The sequence below is a fragment of the Sapajus apella genome, unplaced genomic scaffold (assembly GCF_009761245.1).
Source record: "Sapajus apella isolate SASKATOON/1434 unplaced genomic scaffold, GSC_monkey_1.0 scaffold22, whole genome shotgun sequence".
NCBI classification, from domain to species: Eukaryota; Metazoa; Chordata; class Mammalia; order Primates; family Cebidae; genus Sapajus; species Sapajus apella.
Genome location: NW_022436962.1, coordinates 5,402,164 through 5,425,877, shown reverse-complemented (window position 1 = coordinate 5,425,877; position 23,714 = coordinate 5,402,164). Strand labels below are relative to the sequence as shown.

The window sequence follows — 23,714 nt, the reverse complement described above, 5'->3', positions numbered from 1 at the left end:
ACAGAACGTGTTATCATATTTAAAATTTTTTGGCCGGGTACGGTGGCTCACACCTGTAATCCCAGCAGTTTGGGAGGCTGAGGCAGGTAAATTGCTTGAGCCCAGGAATTGAAGACCAGCTTGGGCAACATGGTGAAACACCATCTCTACAAAAAATAGCTGGGCATGGTGGCTCATGCCTGTAGTCTCAGCTACTAGGGAGGCTGAGGTGGGGAGGTCACCTGAGCCCAGGAGGTTGAGAGTCTAGTGAGCGGTGATTGTGCCACTGCACTCCAGCTGGGCAACACAGTGACACCCTGTCTCAAAAGTAAATAAAGTAAAACTTTTTGTCAGCCTGAGAGGTGAGAAATGGTTAATTTAATGCTTTATATTGTATTTCTCTAACCACATGTGAGTATAAACCCTTTGTGTATGTCTGAGTGTTGTTTTGATCCTTTGTTCTCAATTTTTAAGAATTCTTTATATATTAAAGGTATTTTTGTCTGTGATATATGTTGCGGGAAAAAAATTTCTCCCAGTTTGTCAGTTGTCTCCTGATTTTTTATGTGGTGTTTTTGCCATGTAAACTGTAAAAAAATTTTATGTAGTCAAATTTATCAAAATATTTTATTGCCTCTGGATTTTGAGTCATAGTTAGAATGCCTTTCCCTATGTCAAAATTAAAGAGAAATTCACCCATGTTGTCCTTTAGTACTTGTACAATTTCATTTTTTCTATTTAGATTCCTAATCACTTTAGAGTTTATTTTAAAAAATCTAGTGTGAGACATGGGTGTAATTCCAAACGGGTACACAATCATCCCAGCACTCTTCATTAAAACGTCCACCTTTGGTGATTTGAGATACCACCTTCATCTATGTTAAATTTCCATAGGCCCTTGGATCTGTTTCTGGAGTTTCTATTCTATTCCACAGTTGTATTTGAGTACAGTGCTGCACTGTTTAATTATAGAGGTTTTATGTAATGTTTAAATGTCTGATAGAACTAGTGCCCCCTTGTAGTTTTCCTTTTTCAGTGTTTTCATTCTTCCTTGTCTGTTTTTCTATATGAACTTTAGAACCAACTGACCTAGCTCATCTATTATGTTGAGGTGTCCTATCCAGTCACAGACTATGTCTTTTATTTACATCTGATTTTAAGTCTCTTAACAGTGTTTAAAAAGTTTCCTCTGGCCGGGTGTAGTGGCTCACGCCTGTAGTCCCAACAGTTTGGGAGGCAGCGGTGGGCAGACTGCATGAGCTCAGGGCTTCAAGTGAAGATCAGCCTGGGCAACATGGGGAAACCCTGTTTCTACCAAAAATACAAAAATTAGCCAGGCACGGTGGCACGTGCTTGTGGTCTCAGACATTCAGGAGGCTGAGGCAGGAGAATCACTTGAACGTGGGAGGTGGAGGTTGCAGTGAGCCAAGATTACGCCACTGCACTCCAGCCTGGGAGTGAGACTCCATCTCAAGAAAAAAAGTTTCCTCTAATAGGTTCTTACACACTTACTTTTTTGTTGATACTGTAAATGGTTTTGTTCCCCACCCCCCAAAGCTAGCTGAGATTTTATTTGGGACCAAAAAAAAAGCAATTGAATTGTTTTGCAGCTGGAGGCGTGGGCAAGGGGGTCTCAATCTTCTTCACAACCACGGCCTTGGTGGAGCTGATGAGGCTGAAGGAGCTGGGGCCCACGCCAGAACCAAAGCTGGAGCCCACATCATAGCCGAGGCTGGGGCTTGTGAGGCCTCCCATAGGCAGAGCTCAGACCACCTGCATAGCCGCTGGTGGTCTTCATATGGATACTCATGTTCTGCATCCCAGACTCCAGCCGGCTCTCCTCGCCCTCCAGTAGCTTGCAGTAGGTGGCGATCTCGATGTCCTGGGCCAGTCTGACATTCATTAGCTCCTGGTACTCGCGCAGCTGCCATACCATGTCCTGCTTGGCCCACTGCAGGGCGGTCTCCACCTCCTCCTGCTTGGCATGAGCATAGTTGAGTGCCAGCTCCCCGCGCTGCTCAGCATCTGCAATGGCAGTCTCTAGGGAAGCCCTCTGGCCTTTATGGCTCTCAGTCTCAGCCTGAAGCCGGCTGATGTTCATCTTAGAGATCTCAGTATTTGTACACCGCAGGTCATCCCCGTGCTTCCCAGCCTGCATCTGCAGCTCCTCATACTTGATCTGGTACACGCACGCTCTCCACCTCAGCCCGCCTGTGGCTGGCAATCTCCTCATACTGCACCTTGACCTCAGTGATGATGCTGTCCATGTCCAGGGAGCACTGCTGTCCATGGACAGCACCACAGACGTGTCCAAGATCTGGGACTACAGCTCCATATCTCCTCTTTACACAGATGCCTGAGGAAGTTGATCTCGTCAGTCAGCCCTTCCAGGCAAGACTGCAGCTCTACCTTGTTCATGTAAGCTGCATCCACATCCTTCTTCATGAGGACAAATTCATTCTCCATCTCTGTATGCTTACTGATCTCATCCTCATACTTATTCTTGAAGTCCTCCACCAGCCCCTGCATGTTGCCAAGCTCCGCCTCCAGCTTCAGCTTCTCCTGGCCCAGAGTCTCCAGCTGCCACCTCAGGTTGTTGATGTAGCTCTCAAACATGTTGTCCATGTTGGTCCGAGCCATCTGCTGCTGCTGGAGGAGGCTCCACTTGGTCTCCAGCATCTTGTTCTGCTGCTCCAGGAACCATACCTTGTCGATGAAGGAGGCAAACTTGTTGTTAAGGGTCTTGATCTGCTCCTTCTCCTGGGTATGCGTGGCCTGGATGTTGGGGTCCACTTCCAGGTTAAGGGGACTCAGCAGGCTCTGGTTGACGGTGACAGCGGTGATACCTCCCATGCCCATGACCATGCCACTGGCCCCAGCATACCATGCACCTAGGCTACCCCGGAAGCCGCTGTTGCCCACTCGGGAGAAGATCGAGGAGCTGATGTGGGCACCAGGCCCACTCATGTAGGAGTGGCTGCTGAAGGCCTGGGAGCCAGAGGTAGACACCCTGTAGGACTTCTGGGTCACCCTGATGGACATACTGGGGGCAGGAATGGAGGCAGGCGGGCTGAACCAGGGAAAGATTCCAGAAGGAGCGGAGAAGCTGCTGCTTCTGGTTTTGGTTTTCAAAAAGCCACTATGTCCTCTAACCTTTTATTGTTTGTATATGTGAAAGCCATTAATTTTTGCATTTTGTGTCCTGTTATTTTACTGAATTCTAAGATTTTTTTCTTTCTTTTTTTTGAGATGGAGTTTTGTTCTTGTTGTCCAGGCTAGAGTGCAATGGCTCGATCTCGGCTCACCACAGCCTCCTGGGTTCAAGCGATTCTCCTGCCTTAGCCTCCCGAGTAGCTGGGATTACAGGCATGCACCACCATGTCTGGCCAATTTTGTATTTTTTAGTGGAGATGGGGTTTCTCCATGTTGGTCAGGCTAGTCTCAAACTCCCAAACTCAGGTGATCCGCCTGCCTCAGCCTCCCAAAGTGTTGGGAATACAGACATGCACCACTGTGCCCGGCCTAATTCTTAGATTCTTAACTCATTCTTACTACGCCTTTATTTTAAGCTGCAGTTTTTGATCCACTCCTATGGCACTTATCATTTCACTCAGGAAAGTGGATTTTTTTTTTTGTATGACCACCACAGAAGAAGCTACATTCTTTCTGAAAGAGTTATTAAGTGATTAAATCACAAGCAAACACTCGAAGCTTGCACAATCCCCCTACAGATACTGCAATCCGTTATAATTCCAGGATTAATTTGGTTAGTACAGACTTTGGTTAAATCTTTAAAACCCATTTGTAGCAAGAGAACAACAGGTGTCTATAACCCAAAGATATGGGAATCAACTTTCAGAAAACTGATTCGAAAACACAGATGAGTTAGATAATTCAGGAAGATCTCTTGGATACCAATGTTCAAGTTCAATGGAAAAAAGCACTCTAAAATGCACCTGTGAAATCCATTTAAAGGAGAAAGACAACTAGTAAGGGTATGTACAATTCCTTTGAGTTCAGATACTCAGTGTGATAATGGATGGTAACTCCATGGTCTGAAGTCTGCTTAGAATGTCACTGTCCACGCAGAATTGGCCTTCCTGGACATGGTGAACCAATTCTGGTGTGCCTTATATAACTTCCTTCAGAATGATATACAAGCACATTCATAAATTACCTGGGACATACAATATTATCTTTTAAGGCACTATTTAAATAGTTTTTCCATCAGTCATTATGTTGTGGGTTTTTAATGTTCCTAGCAATAGCATAATTTTTGGATCATTACTACAGGGACAAACTAAAACAAGATCAAAATGAAGAAGTTCTTCAATATACAGTGTGAAAAGATACTGAGGAATTAGACTTTTTGAGAAAGGTTTGAAACTTAAGACTAGAAAGCTTAAACAAATCTGAACAATTGTCCTTCCAATGACAGCACTGATATTCATATAGTTGCAGGGTAATACTGAGGCTCACAGCTCACATAAGAGAAAAAGAATCACTCATTTTCCACCAGTTCACTCTGGACCACAAGAGTCATTAGAGCATGAAGACTGTCAAACTTTACACACAGGTCCTGTCACAGTTTAGGGGTCCTTTCTCACCAACCAGAGCATTTCAAGTCTATTCTCTTCAGAGAAAAGCTTAGCATGAATATATTTTTTCCATATCCCCGCCAGAAGGATGCACTCTCGTGATGATCACAATACCTAAAAGCTCTTCACTCCAATACTATAATAAGTTAATCATGTCTGGTAACCTATCAAAAATCATCTACCAAATTCCACTAAGCACCTTACTTCACACATCACTGAGACTGGAAGGGAGGGTGAGAATAAGAGACCATCAGAAGATTAAGAAAAATGGAGGGACCGAAAACCTAAGTTAACCAAGGAATCTGTACCTACAGCAAGTATTTTAAGATGAATTTCTTCCAAAAACTAATTTCACACATGAAAGAAGCAGCATTAAAGTTCAAGTAATATATATACTTGCTCAAAAAAGCAGATATAATGGCAAAGAAAATCTTCAAAGAACATCATCACTGTTAACTAAAGACAAATTTTAAATTTTAAAATAAAACAGATGAACAGAATAGATTTTCTTCTCTACAGACCCCCAGAGTTTCAAAAATTGTGACCACATGCTCAACATGACCACATATTTGGAAGTCTCAAAAATTCAAAGACAAAGAGCTTATCTGCATTAGGTTACATGGTTATGAAAGAGGGAAAATACAAAATTATTTTACTTAACACAGTTTATTCTGTCTAGACCACATATGTATTAGAAATACAAGGGTAATCAGTCACAATTGAAGAGTGTCATGCCCATAAAACTTTACTTAAAAGCTACATAAATAATTGTTTCCAAGCAGTATGGTGTTAATGGTAAACTCTGTGCTATAAAACAAATGTAAAATTAGCTGGGCGTGGTGGTGCACATCTGTAGTCCCATCTACTCAGGAGGCTAACATGGAAGGATTGCTTGAGCCCAGGAGTTTGAGGCTATGTGTAAGCTATGATCACATCGCTGCACTCCAGCCTGGATGACACAGCGAGACTCTGTCTCAATTAAAAAGCAAACTAACAAACTACTGCAAAGAAGGAAAAGCCAGAAAAAAGTCCTAAAGCTCTCTGTCTTATTTTAAATCTGATCAACACATTTGCTCCTATCCACTGGTTTCTATTAAGTAGTAAAACCCTACTTACAGATTTTTCACTTAACAAAGATAGAACATTGTTTGAAATACAACTAAGTATATCTGTTAGAAAAAAAAAGCACGTGTGTGTGCGTCTGTGTGTGTGTTGGGGAACTTCTGGGTTTACTGATTGGTGTTTTTTAACATAATGTCTTTAAAAACACAAGAAAGAATAGCCTAATAATTTACTCTGGGATGATGAAGGCGGGGAAAATATAAGAAACACAGACATACATATCCACTTTATTTTGCTTTGCTTGGAAAGGACCATTTAAGATTAAACTAAGATTCAGTCTATGAAGTTGAGCCAAAGGGCAACACTACCAAGAGGGTTATAAGAAGTTAGCTTTGTAAAGCTATTTTTGTTAGGAAATTTAATTTCTCTAGTTCCCTTTCCCACGGTGAAATAAGGACAGGTCATTCTGTTAAACTGGGTTTTCACCCTGACCCTAGATTCTCAATTATACCTTTATTCCAATCCAAAACGGCATTCTTTGACTTCCTTTCTAAGAAATCCTCTGCCCTCTTTCATTCTCTAGTCTCATTCTCTTTTAGCCTCTTGCTTCCCTCGTTATCCTTGCTCCCCTTTCTTTCTTTCTTTTTTTTTTAGAAATGGGGTCTCGCTATATTGCCCAGGCTGGAATGCAGTGGCTATTCACAGGCGTGATCCCACTACTGATGAGCACGGGAGTTTTGACCTGCTCCGTATCCGACCTGGGCCGGTTTACCCCTCCTTAGGCAACCTGGTGGTCCCCCGCTCCCGGGAGGTTACCATATTGATGCCGAACTTAGTGCGGACACCCGATTGGCATAGCGCACTACAGCCCAGAACTCCTGGGCTCAAGCAATCCTCCCACCTCAGGCTCCCGAGTCGCTGGGACTACAGGCACGCACCACCGCGCCCGGCCCTTGCTCCTCTTTCTCTCCTATCACCCTACTTGGCAAAAAACATTATCTATCTAAAACTTGGTTTAGAAGGGAAAACCCAAAGGAGAGCATGGAGGATAAAGGATCAGTTAAGAAATATACGCTATTGGTCTGAAGGGTCTCCTAGAGAGACAAGACGTAGCAATACTTTGAGAGTCAAATAGTAAGAATTGTGAACAGGGATTGTTGGAGAAGGACAGGGTTTTAAGTAGAGCCCTGGATAAGCCCCCTATTTCTCAGGGGGGCTGGTAAGCACCACAAAACCAAGCTGAAAGGAAAAAGAAAACTCTACCACTGGCCTTTTTCCGAGCGTGGCCGCCTTCCGCTCGGCTCAGTGCCCGCCACATGCCCAGGAGTGCGTCTGGATCCTTGAGGGGCGCCCTTCGCAGGTGGACAGTGCTTACGCTATACTGCAAAAGAGCCAGAAAAGTGCCCATGAGAACCAGAAAGCAAACTTCCAGCCAGCAGGATCATCTCTCTAGGCATCTAAGGTGGGGATATCAATATAGATATCTAGGCAGCATCTGAATGCCAGAAAAGGTGAGGCAGAGATAATTTCCCCCCACTGCCTGTTCAACGTAATGGTGGTGGAAGGGAAGAAAAATGTATTCTCTGTGACTATCTACTGGGAACTAGATAAGGCCAAATAATAGGGGAAATGTCTTCATTTCTAATAGGCAAAAAAGAAATAACTAAAAGAAGAAAATGACCAAGGGTCTAAATCTAGTTACATAAGAAAGTCTGTGCATGCTGGCATGGAGAATTAAAAGCTGCTGAATGAAAGCAACCCATTCCACCAGTTGGGTAATGCCATTCTTAGAGGAAAGTAGAGAAAGAAGAAAAAGAGGGAAAGAACTTCACTCTACAATATAAAAAAGTAAAGCACAAATACACCAAAAATAAAAGGCTGACATTCTTAAAAGATGGTAATTCTCATGATCTCACCATAAGTCAGACAAAAACAAAAGAGAGTTGATGAAGCTGAGTGCAGAATATGAGACTCCGACGTAAGAGATCTTTGGTGGTTCTTAACCTCTCCAGTCTTTTTAACTACTATGTTTATAAAGTGCTTAACATGAGCCTGCCTATTAAACAAAACAGAATTAGAAAGAATGCTCTAGACTCTTAGCAGTGAAGCAACACAAAAAAGTCTCTAACAAATCAAAAACTTTTTTTTTCTTGAAATTTTTACCCTATTTAGTTAGAAGCAAATCTATAAACCTGAACAAACTTAAAATCTCAATCCTCCCAAGAAAAATGAAAAGGGTGGCTCATCCCTATAATCCCAGCACTTTGGGAGGATCACTTGAGGGCAGCAGTTCAACATCAGCTTGCTCAACACAGCAAGACCCCATCTCCAGAAAAAAGCTAAAAAAAATCAGCTGGGTATGAACATGTGTCACAGCTACTTGAGAGGCTGAGGTGGGAGGGTTGCGTGAGCCCAGGAGTTGGAGGCTGCAGTGAGCTAGGATCACGCCACTGCATTCCAGCCAACCTGGGTGATAGAGCAATACCCTGTATCTTTAAAAAAAAAAAAAAGAAAGAAAGAAAGAAAAACAAAAGTTAACAATTATCTGCAGAATACTGTATACTACAGTAACTTCCAAACTTTCTTTCTTTCATTTTTGAGATGGAGTTTAACTCTTGTTGCCCAGGCTGGAGTGCAATGGTGCAATCTCGGCTCACCACAACCTCAGCCTCCTGGGTTCAAGCAATTCTCCTGCCTTAGCTTCCCTGGTAGCTGGGATTACAGATGCCCGCCACCAAACTCAGCTAATTTTTTGTATTTTTAGTAGAGAGGAGGTTTCACTATGTTGGTCAGTCTGGTCTTGAACTACTGACCTCAGGTGATCCATCTGCCTCTGCCTCCCAAAGTGCTGGGATTACAAGGCATGAGCCACCACACCCAGCGACTTCCAAACTTTCAAGCAATGTTCTTCTCAATTCAGGATGGGAGTGCTATCTGATGAAGGTGGTTACTGGTATCATCTCTTTATCTAATTAGCCCTGTTAAATAGACTTTAAATATTCAGAGAGGTTTGCTGGGTTTCTTCCGGATTCCAAGTGATCAGGGAAAATAGCAAGCACAGGGACTCAAGAAAATCATTTGGGCGCAGTGGCTAATGCCTGTAATCCTAACACTTTGGGAGGGCAAGGCAGGTGGATCACCTGAGGTCAGGAGTTTGAGACCAGCCTGGCTAACAGGGTGAAACTCCATCTCTATTAAAAATACAAAAATAAGGCCGGGCGCGGTGGCTCACGCCTGTAATCCCAGCACTTTGGGAGGCCGAGGCGGGTGGATCACAAGGTCAAGAGATCGAGACCATCCTGGTCAACACGGTGAAACCCCGTCTCTACTAAAACTACAAAAAATTAGCTGGGCATGGTGGCGCGTGCCTGTAATCCCAGCTACTCAGGAGGCTGAGGCAGGAGAATTGCCTGAACCCAGGAGGCGGAGGTTGCAGTGAGCCGAGATTGCGCCATTGCACTCCAGCCTGGGTAACAAGAGCGAAACTCCGTCTCAAAAAAAAAAAAAAAACAAAAAAACAAAAATAAGCCGGGTGTGGTGGCATGTGCCTGTAATCCCAGTTACTCAGGAGACATACGCATGAGAATCACTTGAATCCAGGAGGTGGAGGTTGCAGTGAGCCGAGGTTGTGCCAACACACTCCAGCCTGGATGACAGGGTAAAACTCTGTCTCAAAAAGAAAAAGAAAAACAAAAAGAAAATCATTCCAGGACACCAGGCTGATGAAGCAACCTATCTTATCCTTTTCAGACTGACATACTATATGAATCAAGTGGATCTCTCAAATACACACACTTCCTTGGCTTAAGAGAACAGGTGCCCATTCTGGAAAATGTGATAATTAATTATAGGCAATTTATTTCTCAGAAAATATCAGCTGGTACACTAAATGATCAGGATTACTCTAGGCTCCAGCAACCTTTACTTTCTAAGATACTTGCTTCTTAAAATCTCATCTATAGTACAGTTTGGTCACAGCATGTCAACTTCTCTTTTGCCTGTCCTTTTAACAGGGAGTTGACAATTGACCTGTGCCCTTTCCCCACAAATTAGATATTCTTCCACTTAATCTTCAAGACTGGGGATCATCACCTGGTAGCCAAGGAAGGTAATAAACCTTTTTGGCAAAAGAAACAGACCAGTTAATATTAAGGACCATGTGGTACCAGTCTCCTATATGATGGATTAATAAACAGCTCACAAAGACGGTGTCATAATTTGAGAGGACAGAGGGACTAGATCTGGTTGTCAACTGATCCTGGGCCCTGTGGAACCAGAAAAGGATCAAAAGATTACCAGGATAAAATAATAGTAGACACCAAATCCCAGATTTCTCATTAACTTCAAATTTTAAGAGTGTTTCTGGCCTGGCAGGTTGGCTCATGCCTGTCATCTCAACACTTTGGGAGGCCGAGGTGGGCAGATTGCTTGAGCTCAGGAGTTGAAGACCAGCCTGGGCAACATGGCATGGTGGCAGGTGCCTATAATCCCAGCTACTCGGGAGGCTGAGGCAGGAGAACTGCTTGAAGCTGGGAGGCAGAGGCTGCAGTGAGTCAAGATTGCACCACTGCACTCCAGCCTGGGCGACAGAGTGAGACTCTATCTCAAAAAACAAAGCAAAACCAAACCTAATGTGAAGCAACACCAAAGGAGTGGAAACTAATTTGTCCATTTGTCTGCAAGAATGGCTCATCTTACTCTGTAGGGCATTCTAATAGAAGCAGCAATGTCCGCCAGTTTCATCAGGCCAGATAGTTGGCTAATTCCTGGCTGGAAAGCAAGGTGCTATATTTTCATGTAAAGGGTTGAGGCTGGTGGAGAAGAAGCCACTATATTACACCATGTTCACTAAACATCTGAGAGATTCTCTGAACCCAATTTCAAAGATAACTTGTTAAAGGCCACAAAAGGAAGAAAGCAGACTGCATCTGAGCAATGGATTACCATTCTCCACCAAAAAAAGAGGCACAGAAGGCAGTAAATCTCTATAGTTTTTCAGATAAACATAAGGAACAAGACTACTTAAAAGACACAAACAGCTTCAAAAGGGTCTGAAGCACTGGACTGAACTCCAGAGACTGATCCAACTCTCTAACCACATCCAAAACTTGAGTCATATGCTCCATTAACTAGACCAATGTCAGGTCACTGCATCAATGCCTTTCCATACTTCTCATTCTCACAGTGTACCCAATAGCACATTACCAGTAAGTTATGGGGGAAAGGGAGGGTCAATGTATTTCTCATCAGTGGCCTAGATCAAAATTCTGTCCTTTTGAAATTTAATTTTTCACTTAAAGACCCAAAAAAATGCCAGGTACAGTGGCTCATGCCTTAATCCCAGCACTTTGGGAGGCCTAGGTGGGAGGATCGCTTGAGTCCAGAAGTTTGAGGCTGCAGTGAGCCATGATGGCACCACTGCACGAAAGCCTATATGATAGAGCAAGACCCAGTCTCAAGAAAAAAAAAAGATGAATAAAGTGAGGAATCACAGCTTCAGAAAAGACCTCAAAAACTTTATAATTGACTTTGCCTAGATGAGATCATGGCATTTGGCTAAAGTTGAAAAGATCAGAGCAAAAGTGGAGACGTTGTAAGACAGTTTAGACATGAGTCAAGGTCCACCTTTCATACAAAGGTGCCACACGTGCCTTTGGGGCACCAGGAACACTGGGTACCACTCAGGGAAGGTTTAGTTAGGATGAATTTGCACCAGGCTCAGCTTTATTCAGGTGGCACCTTGAATGTGATGAGGTTCCTTTGATTTGTCACTCTTCCTTCCTCATACTCAAGGGAGACAGACATGAATGTGCGTAAAGGGATTTTACTTAGAAGCCGATAAAAACTCCATGGTTCTCAAAAAGCTTTCTCCGAACCAGTGGTTTCTCCTTTTGTAGGATCTGGTATTTTATAAAACAGTGACAATTACAACTGGGTCTTCGAAATGGTCCTTAGCCTGTTAGATCCCAAATATCAACATATTTCCAACAGAAGAAAATTTGTTTTCAACAACTCTGTCACACTGTGAAAGAATACAAACTAAATTTGAGACATTTGTTCTAAATTCTTTTCAATAAAAATACGTCCAGTAGGAGAGTTAACTCAAGGTTCTGAATGTGATGGGTATGTGTGATGGGACAATTTCCCATATCTCTGATGAGGTATTTTAGTGGTGATGGAAATATTCCTGAGTTGGGAGATTCTGAGGATTTGGAGTTCCAGTGAAGCTCTGACCAGACAGAGTTCTTATACAAAGACCAAGAAGATTTTTCCTCCACTTGTTTCCGTATTAAATTGTTCTTTGTAGTAGCTACACTGAACCTGGTGAAAGGCTCACTCAGCAGGAAATTGATAGAAAATCTCGAACCCATAGTTTATTTTCTACTCCATCACTTTAAAGCACACAATAGAGGATGGAGACAAAGAATCAAAAACAAAGGATGATCAGGTCCTCCAAACAGAAATGCACAAAGGTATTTAACAAGGGCAAATTATTTTTAAAATAAACGGAAGTATGGTCAGGACGGTGAAGCAGTTGCATATGCATTTAATTTCTTGGAAAACATGAAGAGTACAAACAACCAGCTAGGTTTGTAACTCACAGGCAGAAACTTGTTTGATGACATCTATTCGCTCTGATAGCCGCCTTCTCAAGGCCCTATCCTTCTCCACTTCTAGTAGCTCCCCCTACTCTTAACCCAGTACAATCGAGCTGGTGAACAGAACAGCAAAAGACCTTGGTTTTAGACTCAAAAAATATTTCCCAGACCGCGCTACTTCCTCCAGCAGCACCAAGTCTAGCTCCATCTCCGTCGCCAGCAGATTCTAGGCTCCATCTATCTTTTCCAGTCTCCACCCTCCCCCGCCAACCCCCAGGCTCCACCTCCCCCGACCCTATCCTTCAGGCGCGCCTCTCCTCTCTGGGACTTTCACAGTCACCAGCGACATCAACCTCTCGCTTCCTACTCCACTTCTCCGCGTCCGGATCTCCAACTGGCTCAGGCTCCCCATGTCCCCTGCCGGTCCGGAGCTGCGGTCAGCGGATTGTGCGGCTGAGCCATCCTCGTGACGGTCCCGCCTCACTCACCCTCCGTCACCTCCAGCACCTTAATCTGTTCTTCAGCAGCCGCTCGCACCTCCTGTACTGGGGATAGGATCCCAGTGAGCGTATCCACCAAGGCCTCCTTCAATCCTTGTGCCACTGGACCCGGCAGTCCGGAGGCCGCACCAGCTGCCGCCGACGCCGCCATCTTTCCTCGCCTCAGCCCGCCAGCCCCGCGGCCGGGACCCGCCACGGAATGACGGCCCCCGCGCGCGGCCAATCCGCGAAGCCGCGCCTGCGCACCAGAGGCGGGCGGGAGCGGGCGGAGGGCGGGGAATGAGCCTAAGCCTCCATAGACAGCGCCTCCTGTTGCGTGAACGAGAACTGCACCTTTCTCTGCAAGGACCATTGGATTTATGTGAAAACTGAGCCCCAGAGAGGTTGAGGGGCTTTCCTAAAGTTGCACAGTAAGTTAGCAATCTCATTTGGAATAAAGGTCATGATATATGACTTTATATTTATGCATATTTCAGGTGTTAGGAGAGAGGAGGCCGGATGGGAATGGATGTAGAGGGCTTTAAGGAGAGAGGTCCGGGTCACAAATAGCTAACCACACTCTTTTCCCCCCAAACACTGCAAAAAAGTTGGCTAAAGTGACTCTCTTCATCTTAGCCTCAGGAATCTAAAGACGGGGAGAAGAAACTAAAGCAAACTGGGAATTTTTTTTTTTTTTTTTTTTGAGACATTGTCTCGCTCTGTTGCCGGTCCCTTGGTTTCCCAGCCTAGATGGGCCCAACCTCGAAACTGGGAAGTGGGTGGGCAAGGGAGAGCACCTGCATGTGAGAGAGTGTTTCCTCCAGAGTGAGTGCTGTATGTGACTGAGAGTGTATCCTATTTGTTGAAAACGTACAAATGTTTTCCCTGACAAATTAGGGTTGTACATTTAAGGGGTGTGGGAACAAGAGCAGTCTGATGATGTGGTTGTCCGTAACTGGTTGTAGGAAATGGGCCACCGTGCAGAGCCACTCCTCAATAGTGGAGCAGGTGTAGAGGATGAGCCCTGCAGTGCGGTGTTAAAAATGCAGGGTGTGGCCAGGCACAGTGGCTCACGCCTCTAGTCCTAGCACGTTGGGAGGCCAAGGCAGGAGGATCACTTGAGCCCAGGAGTTTGTGAACAACCTGGGCAACATGGCGAGACTTCATCCCTAGAAAAAAAATACAAAAATTGCTCAGGCATGGTGGCCTGCGCCTGTAGTCCCAGCTACTCAAGAGGTGGAGGTGGGAATTGAGCCCGGGAGGACGAGGCTGCAGTGAGCTGTGATCGCACCACTGCACTCCAGCCTGGGTGACAGAGTGAGAACTTGTCTCAAAGAAAAAAAAAAGGGGGGGGGCGGGTGCAGTGGCTCATGCCTGTAATCCCAGCACTTTGAGAGGCCAGGGTGGGTAGATCACGAGGTCAGGAGTTTGAGACCAGCGTGACCAACATGGTGAAACCCCATCTCTACTAAAAATACAAAATACTAACCAGGCATGGTGGTGCACAGCTGTAATCCCAGCTACTCAGGAGGCTGAGGCAAGAGAATTGCTTGAACCCAGGAGGCGGAGGTTGCAGTGAGCTGCACTGCACTCCAGCCTGGGCAACAGAGTGAGACAACGTCTCTCAAAAAAAAAAAAAAAAAGGCAGGAGGATCACTTGAGCCCAGGAGTTTCAGGCTGTGGTGCGCTGTCATCACGCCTATGAATAGCTACTGCGTTCCAATTTGGGCGACATATAGAGACTCTGTCTATTAAAAAAAAAAAAAAAAAAATGCAGAACAGAGTGCCAAGCATGTAGTGGCAGAAGGGATGGAATGTCGCTGGAATGGGAGATTCTAGAGCAAACAGGAACAGGTAGTTTTTAGTGAGCTGTTGAGGTTATGTGCCTTCAAAATGGTTTCCAGGAACCCTTATCAAATGAGTTCATTCTCACATGGCAAAGGAAACCAGCTACCAGTTCCTAGGTCACTTCCAAGACTGTGGATGCTAGAGTGATAACAATCAGGGATTAAGTGGTCTCATCAGAAGATTATTTCAAAGGAAGGCCTTATTTATTTATTGTTGAGTTGGGGGGTCTTGCTGTGTTGCCCAGGTTGGACAGGTGATCCTCCCGCCTCAGCCTCCAGGGTAGCTAGAACTACAGGTGCACCCACTGCAACTGGCTTGAAGAGAGTTCTCAACACGCTTGTCACCTCCCATGTTAAAAGGGTAGAGGTAAGTTATGTTACTACAATTTCATAGGGAAAAGATTGCTTCTTGGACCCTTTAATTCCACAATGGGGAATGGTAAGACATATTTTCCTTCTTGAAGTAGCCAAGAGAAGCTGAACTTGATTAAACAGCTTCTTTCTAATAGGTCTGTTCACTTTTACCCCAAGAAGAAAATGGAGGAAAGTCCAGAGGGTGGTATGTTTTCAAACACTGTGGCAACCCGGATGGAAGATTCCAGAGCCTTGATGTTTGGGCTGGATGCTTTGAGTCCTGGTGAAGGATACTATGTCCACAGTGTGCCAGCAGGGGTTCCCCCCACCCCCAACCGGAGTCAGGAGACTCTAGCTTAGGGTTTTGGGATCAGACATTTCCAGGCAAGAGGGTTATACTTCTGGGTTAGGCAAATGACCACAAGCAGTCTGACCTTGCTGATCAAGGAATGGGCCACAAGATACATGGAGACAGAAAACAGGCAGAGAGGGAGCTAGAGAGCCAGTGGACAATACAGGAGATAACTTTATTGAAACGCAAATGGCATTGCACAGATGAATCTTGCTGGGAGGAGACATGCCAGACGGACAGAGGCCCAGATGGGGGTGGCCTCAGTGGTGATGGAGGCAGGCCTCTTCAGCTGGCCCCGGCATGAATTGAATTTGTAAGTAATTTGTTATTTAAAAGGAATTACTGAGGGGACAGCCCAGCTCTCTCTTCATGATTGTTACCGCAACTATATGCAACAGTTTGCTTTCCAGATTCAGTTTCGCTTTCTCTGTATTAGCTCTAAGAGGGGGCAGGTTGCGAGGAGAGGGTCAAATGAGAAAAAACATAAACACAGAAGCATACACATATCCTGGTTTGGGGTTTTTGCACCCAGTAACTTGAAAAAAAGCATTGCGACAACTTCTGCCCACTCCCCACCTGAGGAACACCATGCGCTTGGGAACCCGGACTGCCGCGGTGCTGCCTGGAACGGCACGGAGCGGGGAAGGAAGCTAGCAGGGGTCGGAACTCATTTTGAAAAAAGATTGTTTTGTTAGAAAAATCAAAAACAAAAAAGCGTGAGACAGTGGGCGCCACTGCACAGCAGTAGCCCAGAGACTGGCTGCGATATGCGAGCTCCGCCTTGATACCGTCTTTGTGTCCTCAGGCTTAGAGAAGTGGCCGGGAAGCGGGAAGACCCCACCGCAGATGGCCAGAGGACCCACCGTCAGCCTTCTGGGGCCCGAGGAGGTGATTTTAATGGAATTATTTTATACTCAGCTCCCCCAAGCTTTCGTCCTCCCTCTGAACACTTAGTTCTAGAGCTTAGGAGACCTATTACTAGCAATGTATTTTGCTTTGTGCTCTACCCCAGGGAAAACTGACAAACTGGAAACAAAACTAGTTCTAAACAGCCTCATCTCCCCCATGGCCCCATCAGCTATTTTGTGACTTTGTAAATATATGAAGTTTCTTCAGATTTTTTTTAAAAAGGAACTTAGTTGGCCAGGCGCAGCGGCTTATGCCTGTAATCCCAGCACTAACAGACGCTGAGGCAGGCGGATCACCTGAGGTCAGGAGTTCAAGACCAGCCTGGCCAACATGGCGAAACCCTGTCTCTACTAAAAATACAAAAACTAGCTGGGTGTGGTAGCAGGTACCCCTAATCTCAGCTACTCGGGAGGCTGAGGCAGGACAATCGCTTCAACCTGGGAGGCGGAGGTTGCAGTGAGCCGGGACTGCACCACTGCACTCCAGCCTGGGTGACAAAGCGAGACTCCTCCAAAAAAAAAAAAAAAAAAAAAGAAAAAAAAGTTTATTCTATTGCCTTGGCTGAGTACTTCCATATCCAGGTCCTGGTATGGGGAAAGAGAGGAGGAGCACCAGGATCGAAGTGCCCAGGGCTGTGTCTTCATTACGCAGGACTCCTAGTAGCTGAGCTGAGTGTGGATAAGGGGCCTTCCCGGGATACTGCAGCCCTACATTGTTAGCTGGCGTACAGAAGGAGGTTCTGGCCTGGTTCTCAGGCCCAGCAATGCCCTTTAAAACTCAAATAAAGGAGCAGGATGTTGCTGGGAGAACATGTTGTCATGGAAATACAAATTAGATTTTTTTTTTTTTTTACCTTTTCCATCCTATTACATAATCAGCTCAGAATAGATACAAATAATTTGGCAGAAGAGCAATGTGGAAGAGACCTCCAACTGCTTTCCTTGTTGAAGCCCCTTCGTGTGCCAGGTAGAAATTTCCGAGGCGTAAGACTTTTCTCTGAAGGTTGTGTTCAACTAGGAAAGATGTAAACATTTTCCTAACTTCCACACAAAAGCACACATAACTTTCTTTGTTAAAATAAATGGAAGAACAGAAACACAAGAAAGCATGAGAAAGGTGACCTTGAAGTTAACGTTAAAGTCTGAATTATAACCTAGAACCTTCTTATTTTGGGCCCTAAAGCCTCTCAGTGTGGGAACTCCAATACTCCAAAGGGCTTTCCCTTTGAAACAGCTGAATTTTGAGTGCGTCATAACACCGGGAGTTGGTGGGTTGCTAATTCCGCTCACTAGAGTTTCTGATTCAGCAGATCTGAGATGGGATTCGGAATTTTGTTTCTAACAAGTTCCCAAATGCTGCTGGTCTTGTGCCATACTTTGAGAAGCACTGCTGTAAGGAATGAGAAACCAGGGGTCTCTCACTTACTTCCATGACCACCCTTGTCACAGAAAATTCTCCACCGTGTAATCATTAAGAAGATCCAGCACATGGAAGGATCTAGTATACGTAGGTTTAATTTCAAACCATCAAACTGGAAGGATGTAGTATACATCAGTTTAACTTTCAACTGTCTTCGTGTCCCTGTGGCCCTGGCATTTTGATAGGTGTCCTCCCTTCAAGGCTACATCTTCCGGTTCACTACCACCTTTCCCAGGATCTGTGGCCGGCAGTGTTGGCTTCCAGGGGTCGGCTGAGCAGGCATGCACCCTGGACAGTGGGGAGTGTCAAGCTGGTGGCCCCATATATCCATAGTCAGGTTGATTCAGGACTCATTAAAACATAAGGCTGATTGGATTGTAAGGGGCAATATCATCAGGTTTTGGCCTTTAGGGAACAGTGTTCGTAAGACCATTTTATTACTATGGACTAAACAGTGGAGCCATGAGCCAGACTTGTGAGCAGTATATCCATCTCTATGAATAAACCCTCTGCAAAAGCCCATTTTCCCATCCCATCACTGGGCTTGGCTTATGAAATCCGCTTCTTAACTTTAGCTTAGCCAGTGTCAAGGAATACAGAAAGCAAAAACAAAGTATGACGAGGAACTGCATTTGGTGATCTGGGTCATTTCAGCACTTACTCCCCGTGTTCAGTGTGTGATTAGGACAATTCCCCTACCCCCAAAACACTGCAATAAAGTATTCTTAAGGTTTCATGTAGATATCTCTTTGATCCTAATTTGGAGGGCTGAGTCCCCTTCAGTCAGGCAAATTTTACCTAAATGCAGGGTTTCTATGTGGATGCTGCCCCAAGTGAGGATGTGAGGTGTCTGTGAGAAGCGGCAGGCCACCATTTCTCTCCTCTTACTTCTTTAGAACACTTGATGGAAATAGAGTTATTTCTTAGACCACTGTAAGGGGATATTCCTCTGAGTAGCGTGACCCTTGTTTCAGGGAGCTAGAAGTGAAGAGATGGTGAGATTAGGTACAGTTAGAGTCTTAGTCTTGCAAGAAAACCAGAAGGCAAGAAATTAAGAGGAAAAAATAGTCCACTATTTTGTCTTTAGTACTTAAGGAGTATGGATAGATCAGCTGGAAGGTTGGCAATTCAAGACCAAAACAGTATACCAACCAATAAGAATTTCATTTAGGGTTTTCCCATGGCCTTGTAGCAGATTCTTCTTCCCTGCCAGCCTCTACCTTCCCAATGGTTAGACATGAAAAAGACATGGGTACTTAAGGATTTACACAAAGATAGAGATAAGCACCATAGAGCTGCCACAAAGCATAGATTTTTAAAAAATACTCTATGAAGCCTCAGAAGGTAGGAAACAGCAACAGCAAACCGCTCTTGTGTGTGTGAGAGAGGGAGATACACACACACACACACAGACATCGGGTCCCGCATTAGCCTCCAATGACCTAGTATTTTATTTTTAGTGCCTAGGCAGGGTCTCAGATACAAACACATTGGACAAAACTTGTTGGTCATCTTCATCCAGAAATGAAGGGACTCATCTGAGGAGCCTCTCCTGGAGTTTTGGCTCTCCCCATTGGCTGACATTAGATATTGAACTCATGTCATTTCCTAACCAACTGTGGTGAGGGATGGAATTGGTGGGGGGAGGGGCGGGGGGGCAGTGCGCTGGAGAGGAGGAGAATAGCACAACTTCCAGGATTAGGCTGGATTCTTCTGAAGGTGCCTGAGGGTTGAGAATTTAGCTACAGGACCCAGTGTTTCTTTTCTGAAGGATCCCAGTAGTCTCAACCAAGAAGCAGGACGTAGGTGGGAGAGAATGCTGTGGATTTGCTCCTTGCCATAAATTCTAGGGCAGTGAGTGGGGAGCTCAGGTTTTCTGCTTCAGAGAAGTCTGGATGAGCATCCCAAGGGGTTATAGCACCATGAGGAGGCTCAACCTTCTGCAGTTGCCACATAACTGTGATTCCTTCATGAGAATGATCGATCCCCACAGTAAAGAGCCCAGATGTGCAACTGTAAACAGGGTCCCAGACTCCAGAGGGAAAGCTGAGGCTTCAATACCACCTCACTAGATGGGAACACATTTTCTGGAGGAAAGCAATTGGAGACCTGGGCTAAATGCAGCAGTCAGCTGAGAGTAGAGGGTGGTGGAGCCCAGGAAGAGAAAGAAAAAGTCATAGCATGAGGCCTCCAGAATCAACCTGCTGAGGATCCAAATAAAATTCATGGTGGTATCCATGGTTACCAGAGAGCCAAGAATCCCTTTGGGGTCAGAGGCAGTTGGAATGAAAGAAGGGGTCCTCCCCTCTCCTTTTTCTCAAGTAGCCAATAACATCCATGGCAGAAGGCACTGGCTGGGCAGCACCAGAAAATAGAGTGAAGCGCTCAACAATCAAATTAAGATGGCATTAAAAGTCTGAGCCCTGCCATGGAAATGGAGCTTAGGACAGGGTTTAGAAGAGGCCTAGGTCCCAAGCAGGCCCATCCATCCAGTCTTCTCTTCCTTCTAAGTTAGAACAGCCAGCTCAGAGGCCTCCTCATTCTGCACAGCAGAGACCTTAAGGCAGTGATTTCAGCAGCATCCTTGGACACACAGCCTCTTCCCCACTACAGAATTGCATATATTACAGCTGAGTTGGTTGGGGATCTTCACAGCTCATGGAATTAGCAGCAATAGCAATAATAGTCTCCATCATACAGAACCCTGTCATTCCTGGGAGCTTATCAGGTGGATGCAGAAGTTTTTGTGAGGGGCAGCCTGGACCATCTCGTGGACCTAAATGAAAATATACTGATACGAAGAGTCAGATGCATCTACTCCTTGGTTGGGTGGAAAAGTGATCCAGGTTGGTATGCCTATAGATTCTGATAGTCTTGTGCTACTTAGGAATCTGAAGAGCAAACACGTAGGCCCGTGCACATCATATATCCCTGACCTGCAGAGCCCTGAAGCTTCAGCCTACCAGGCAGCTCAGCCTGGAAGCTGGTCCCACAGGGCTTTCAGAAATGGCAGGAAGTAGACTTGCTCACTCCAGACAAGTAAGATTCCATAGTCCTTCAGGCTCCATCTTAATCGATCCCAGATCTTCTGCCCCCAATGATTATATATCTAATCAAAAGCTTCTTTCTAGCTGCCTCCTTGGGTTTCAGTTATGTTTCTTAGATGCTCCTAAGGTCTAGATAACAAGGGGGTGTACACTTAATAGAGGTTAACATTTCCTACTAGACTGTAAACTTAAGGGCCCAAGTCTTGTGTGTTTTTGTTTTTTTAACCTAATGACTTGTACATAGTGAGTACTCAGTAAGCACTTGTCAAATGAAAGAACAGGGACTCCCAGACCTTCGGGGCAAAGGGAAAGAAGCAAATCTGCAAAGGTAGGATCTCTTTGGAAGGCAGATATTGGCCACCAAGTCAAACTCCTTGAGTCTTATATTCTGATTGGGATGATCTCACATGGATGTTCAGTCTCTTAGATGTGAATATTCACTTGTCAAAACTAGTAAGAGCCAGCTAGGCTATTTTGATTCAGTCAGGCACCAGCAAAATAGTGCAGTGAAAGGCCTAACTGGCCACAAGACAGAGGAATGTTTTCAATTTCTTGGCTTTCCTCTGGTCCATGATAAAGCTCAGAGTAACTTTTCTACCAAGATCTTCTATCAAGGCTACACCCTCTCATGACAGAGGCTGGCAATTGAGCTACCCAGCAGAACGTGTGCTTTCTCAAAAGGGAAGTCAAGGGAACTGGGTTCCTCTTCTCCCTCTACTTCTGAGCCAATGCTTCATGTCTCATATAAGCCCCATGGATGCCAATGATGGTGGCATGGCAGGTGTCATGCCAATTGCACGGCATGAGGTTCTCCAAAGAAAACCCACTTGGAAAAGCCAAACTAGCCCTTGGAAAAGCAACCCAAGCATCTCATGAACATGTGAGGAAATGGAAAAATTAAAAAAAAAAAAAAAAAAAGGAAAAAGAAAAAAATAAATAGGCAAACGGGAGAAAAAAGTGAAAACAAAGTTAAAAAACAAAAATAAAAAAGTAGGGTTTATTGACTCATGCACGTTAAATTAGAGGGCAGAAAGACATAGCTAGTAGTCTCTCTCTGAAGGCTGTAATGTTATTTTTGTGGTTTGGTGACCTCTCAGGTTGGCAGCCATCTTGTCGATGTCCCCTGTGTCATCCAGAGGGCAGGAGCGGGCAGCTCTCTTTCTGCCTTGGCAACTGGTTCCCCTCTCTCCAGCTTCATCTTTTCCATTGTTTTTTGTTTGCTTGTTTTTGTTTTTTGTTTTTACCGTTTACAGATTGATTTAAACATTTTTTAAACCACATGCTTCTTTTTCTGGGCTCCAGCCAGATCTTTGGGGGAGGAGTTGTTGGCAGTGGTGATGGAATTGGGAAGGGTCTGTGAGAAAATCTGGGGAGCCTCCTGCCTCCCCCAGATCCCCCTCACATGACTGTCTCTCTCAGGGTTGCTTGTGAGAATCAGTTAGGAACTGCTGCAGGGTTTTGATGTTTTCCGAACCCCTCCCCAGAAAGCCCAGGAGTTTGTAGTTGGAACAAGAAGTCAAGGGAAAGACCCAGAATCATCTTTTCCCCAAAGTCGTTAGAGGAGGCCAGTAAATGTGTTTAGGGGGCACAAGTTCCCAAATGCCACCCCACCAATCCTTACTAGGAAGTTCTCAAAGGAACAGCACCAAGAACCCGTCCCTCCTCTTTCACCTCCTCCTCCCTCCTGTTCTCCTGGGGCTGGAGAGCCAGTGCTGTGAAAGAAGAAAGGGGAGAGGACGAGCTAAGATAGCTGATGCCAGCGTTCTGCTGTCCAGGGGTGACGGTGACTGCCGAACCCTTAGAGTGTTGCCTGGAGGTTGGGGTCCAGGATGGTTTCTCGATCTGGAGACTCAATGTAGTTGGCAGCTTCTTGAAGTTTTAGCAGCATGGCCATCTGAAGAGGAGCAGAAAGATGGATTTATGAGAGTTGGGACTCTGGGTCCTGCCCACAGAAGGGAAATGACAAGAACAAAAAATTCTAACACTTTGGGAGGCCAAGGTAGGGAGACAGCTTGAAGCCAGGAGTTCGAGATCAGCCTTGAAAACAGAGACCGACCCTGTCTCCACAAAAAATAATAAAAAAAAATCTGCCAGGCGTGGTGGCACATAACTATAGTCCCAGCTACTCAGGATGCAGAAACCCATGTGGGAGGATGACTTGAGCCTCTGAGCCTAGGAATTTAAGGTGACAGTGAGCTTTGATAACATCACTGCACTCCAGCCTGGACGACAGAGCAAGACTTTGTCTCGAAAAGAAAAAAAAAGAAAAGAAAAAGAAAATCTAGATCATGGGTCTGATCCTTGATTTCTCATGAGAAAGAGCTCAGAGTTTAGAGTGGTTTGTGAAAGGCCGTGATGGCAGCTTCAGTGGCAACTGTTCTACATGCATATGTATAAAAATTACTTGGGAGTATGTCTGCTATACAAGGGACAAGGCACCATGCTGTGATGTGTGGAGGAATGCCAAAAAAGAATGAGACCACTTCTGCCTGCAGGGTGCTTGCACTCCAGAAGAGGAGAGAAGGCCTGAACTTGGTACCAACTAATACCGGGAGGCATGTGAGAAATGCTAGCAAAACATCTCTAACAATTTCCCCTTCCAGCAGATTACAACCCAGCAGCTAGACACTGTATTATTATAAACCTATTTCTCTCCAGCTTACCAACCGCGTTGCTTCATGTCAAGTCTAAACACCTCAGTGTATCACTTCCTTCTCTTTACCTACTTTTTTTCCCTGGACACTTCAAGATTGCGTCCTTCCATTTCAGCTAGGTAAGCCTGGTGCATTTTCTGTTGAATCTGCCTTCCACATTCTCTTCTGTCTACATGATTATTTATAATCTTCCAATTTAAAAGCATTTTTACACACATAACATCTGTTTTTAACAAATCAAAATTTAAATAAAAATGTATTATGAGGCCAGGCACGGTGGCTCAAGCCTGTAATCCCAGCACTGTGGGAGGCTGAGGCGGGTGGATCACGAGGTCAAGAGATCGAGACCATCCTGGTCAACATGGCGAAACCCCGTCTCTACTAAAGATACAAAAAATTGGCCGGGCGCGGTGGC

At 45.1% G+C, this 23,714-nt stretch overlaps 2 protein-coding genes across 12 annotated transcripts in view; both read right to left on the bottom strand.

The window, feature by feature from the left end:
* Window positions 1-12,946, bottom strand: part of IPO9 (importin 9) — a 51,642-nt gene extending 38,696 nt beyond the window's left edge. The window contains exons 1-2 of one of the 3 annotated variants that reach the window (XM_032288724.1): window positions 12,727-12,864; window positions 6,903-7,020 (exon numbers count right to left, since the gene is read on the bottom strand). In XM_032288724.1, the coding sequence (XP_032144615.1) occupies window positions 6,903-6,957 (55 nt within the window). In that variant the 5' untranslated portion in view covers window positions 6,958-7,020; window positions 12,727-12,864. Of the gene's footprint in view, window positions 1-6,902; window positions 7,021-12,726 lie in introns of those variants that run through there. The other 2 variants (XM_032288723.1, XM_032288725.1) reach the window with 2 other exon arrangements.
* A 4,087-nt stretch (window positions 12,947-17,033) lies between these two features.
* NAV1 (neuron navigator 1) overlaps window positions 17,034-23,714 on the bottom strand; it is a 274,917-nt gene continuing 268,236 nt past the window's right edge. For all 9 annotated transcript variants that reach the window (XM_032288714.1, XM_032288716.1, XM_032288718.1 and 6 more), the window contains one exon: window positions 17,034-22,539. In XM_032288714.1, the coding sequence (XP_032144605.1) occupies window positions 22,444-22,539 (96 nt within the window). In that variant the 3' untranslated portion in view covers window positions 17,034-22,443. The remainder of the gene's footprint in view (window positions 22,540-23,714) is intronic.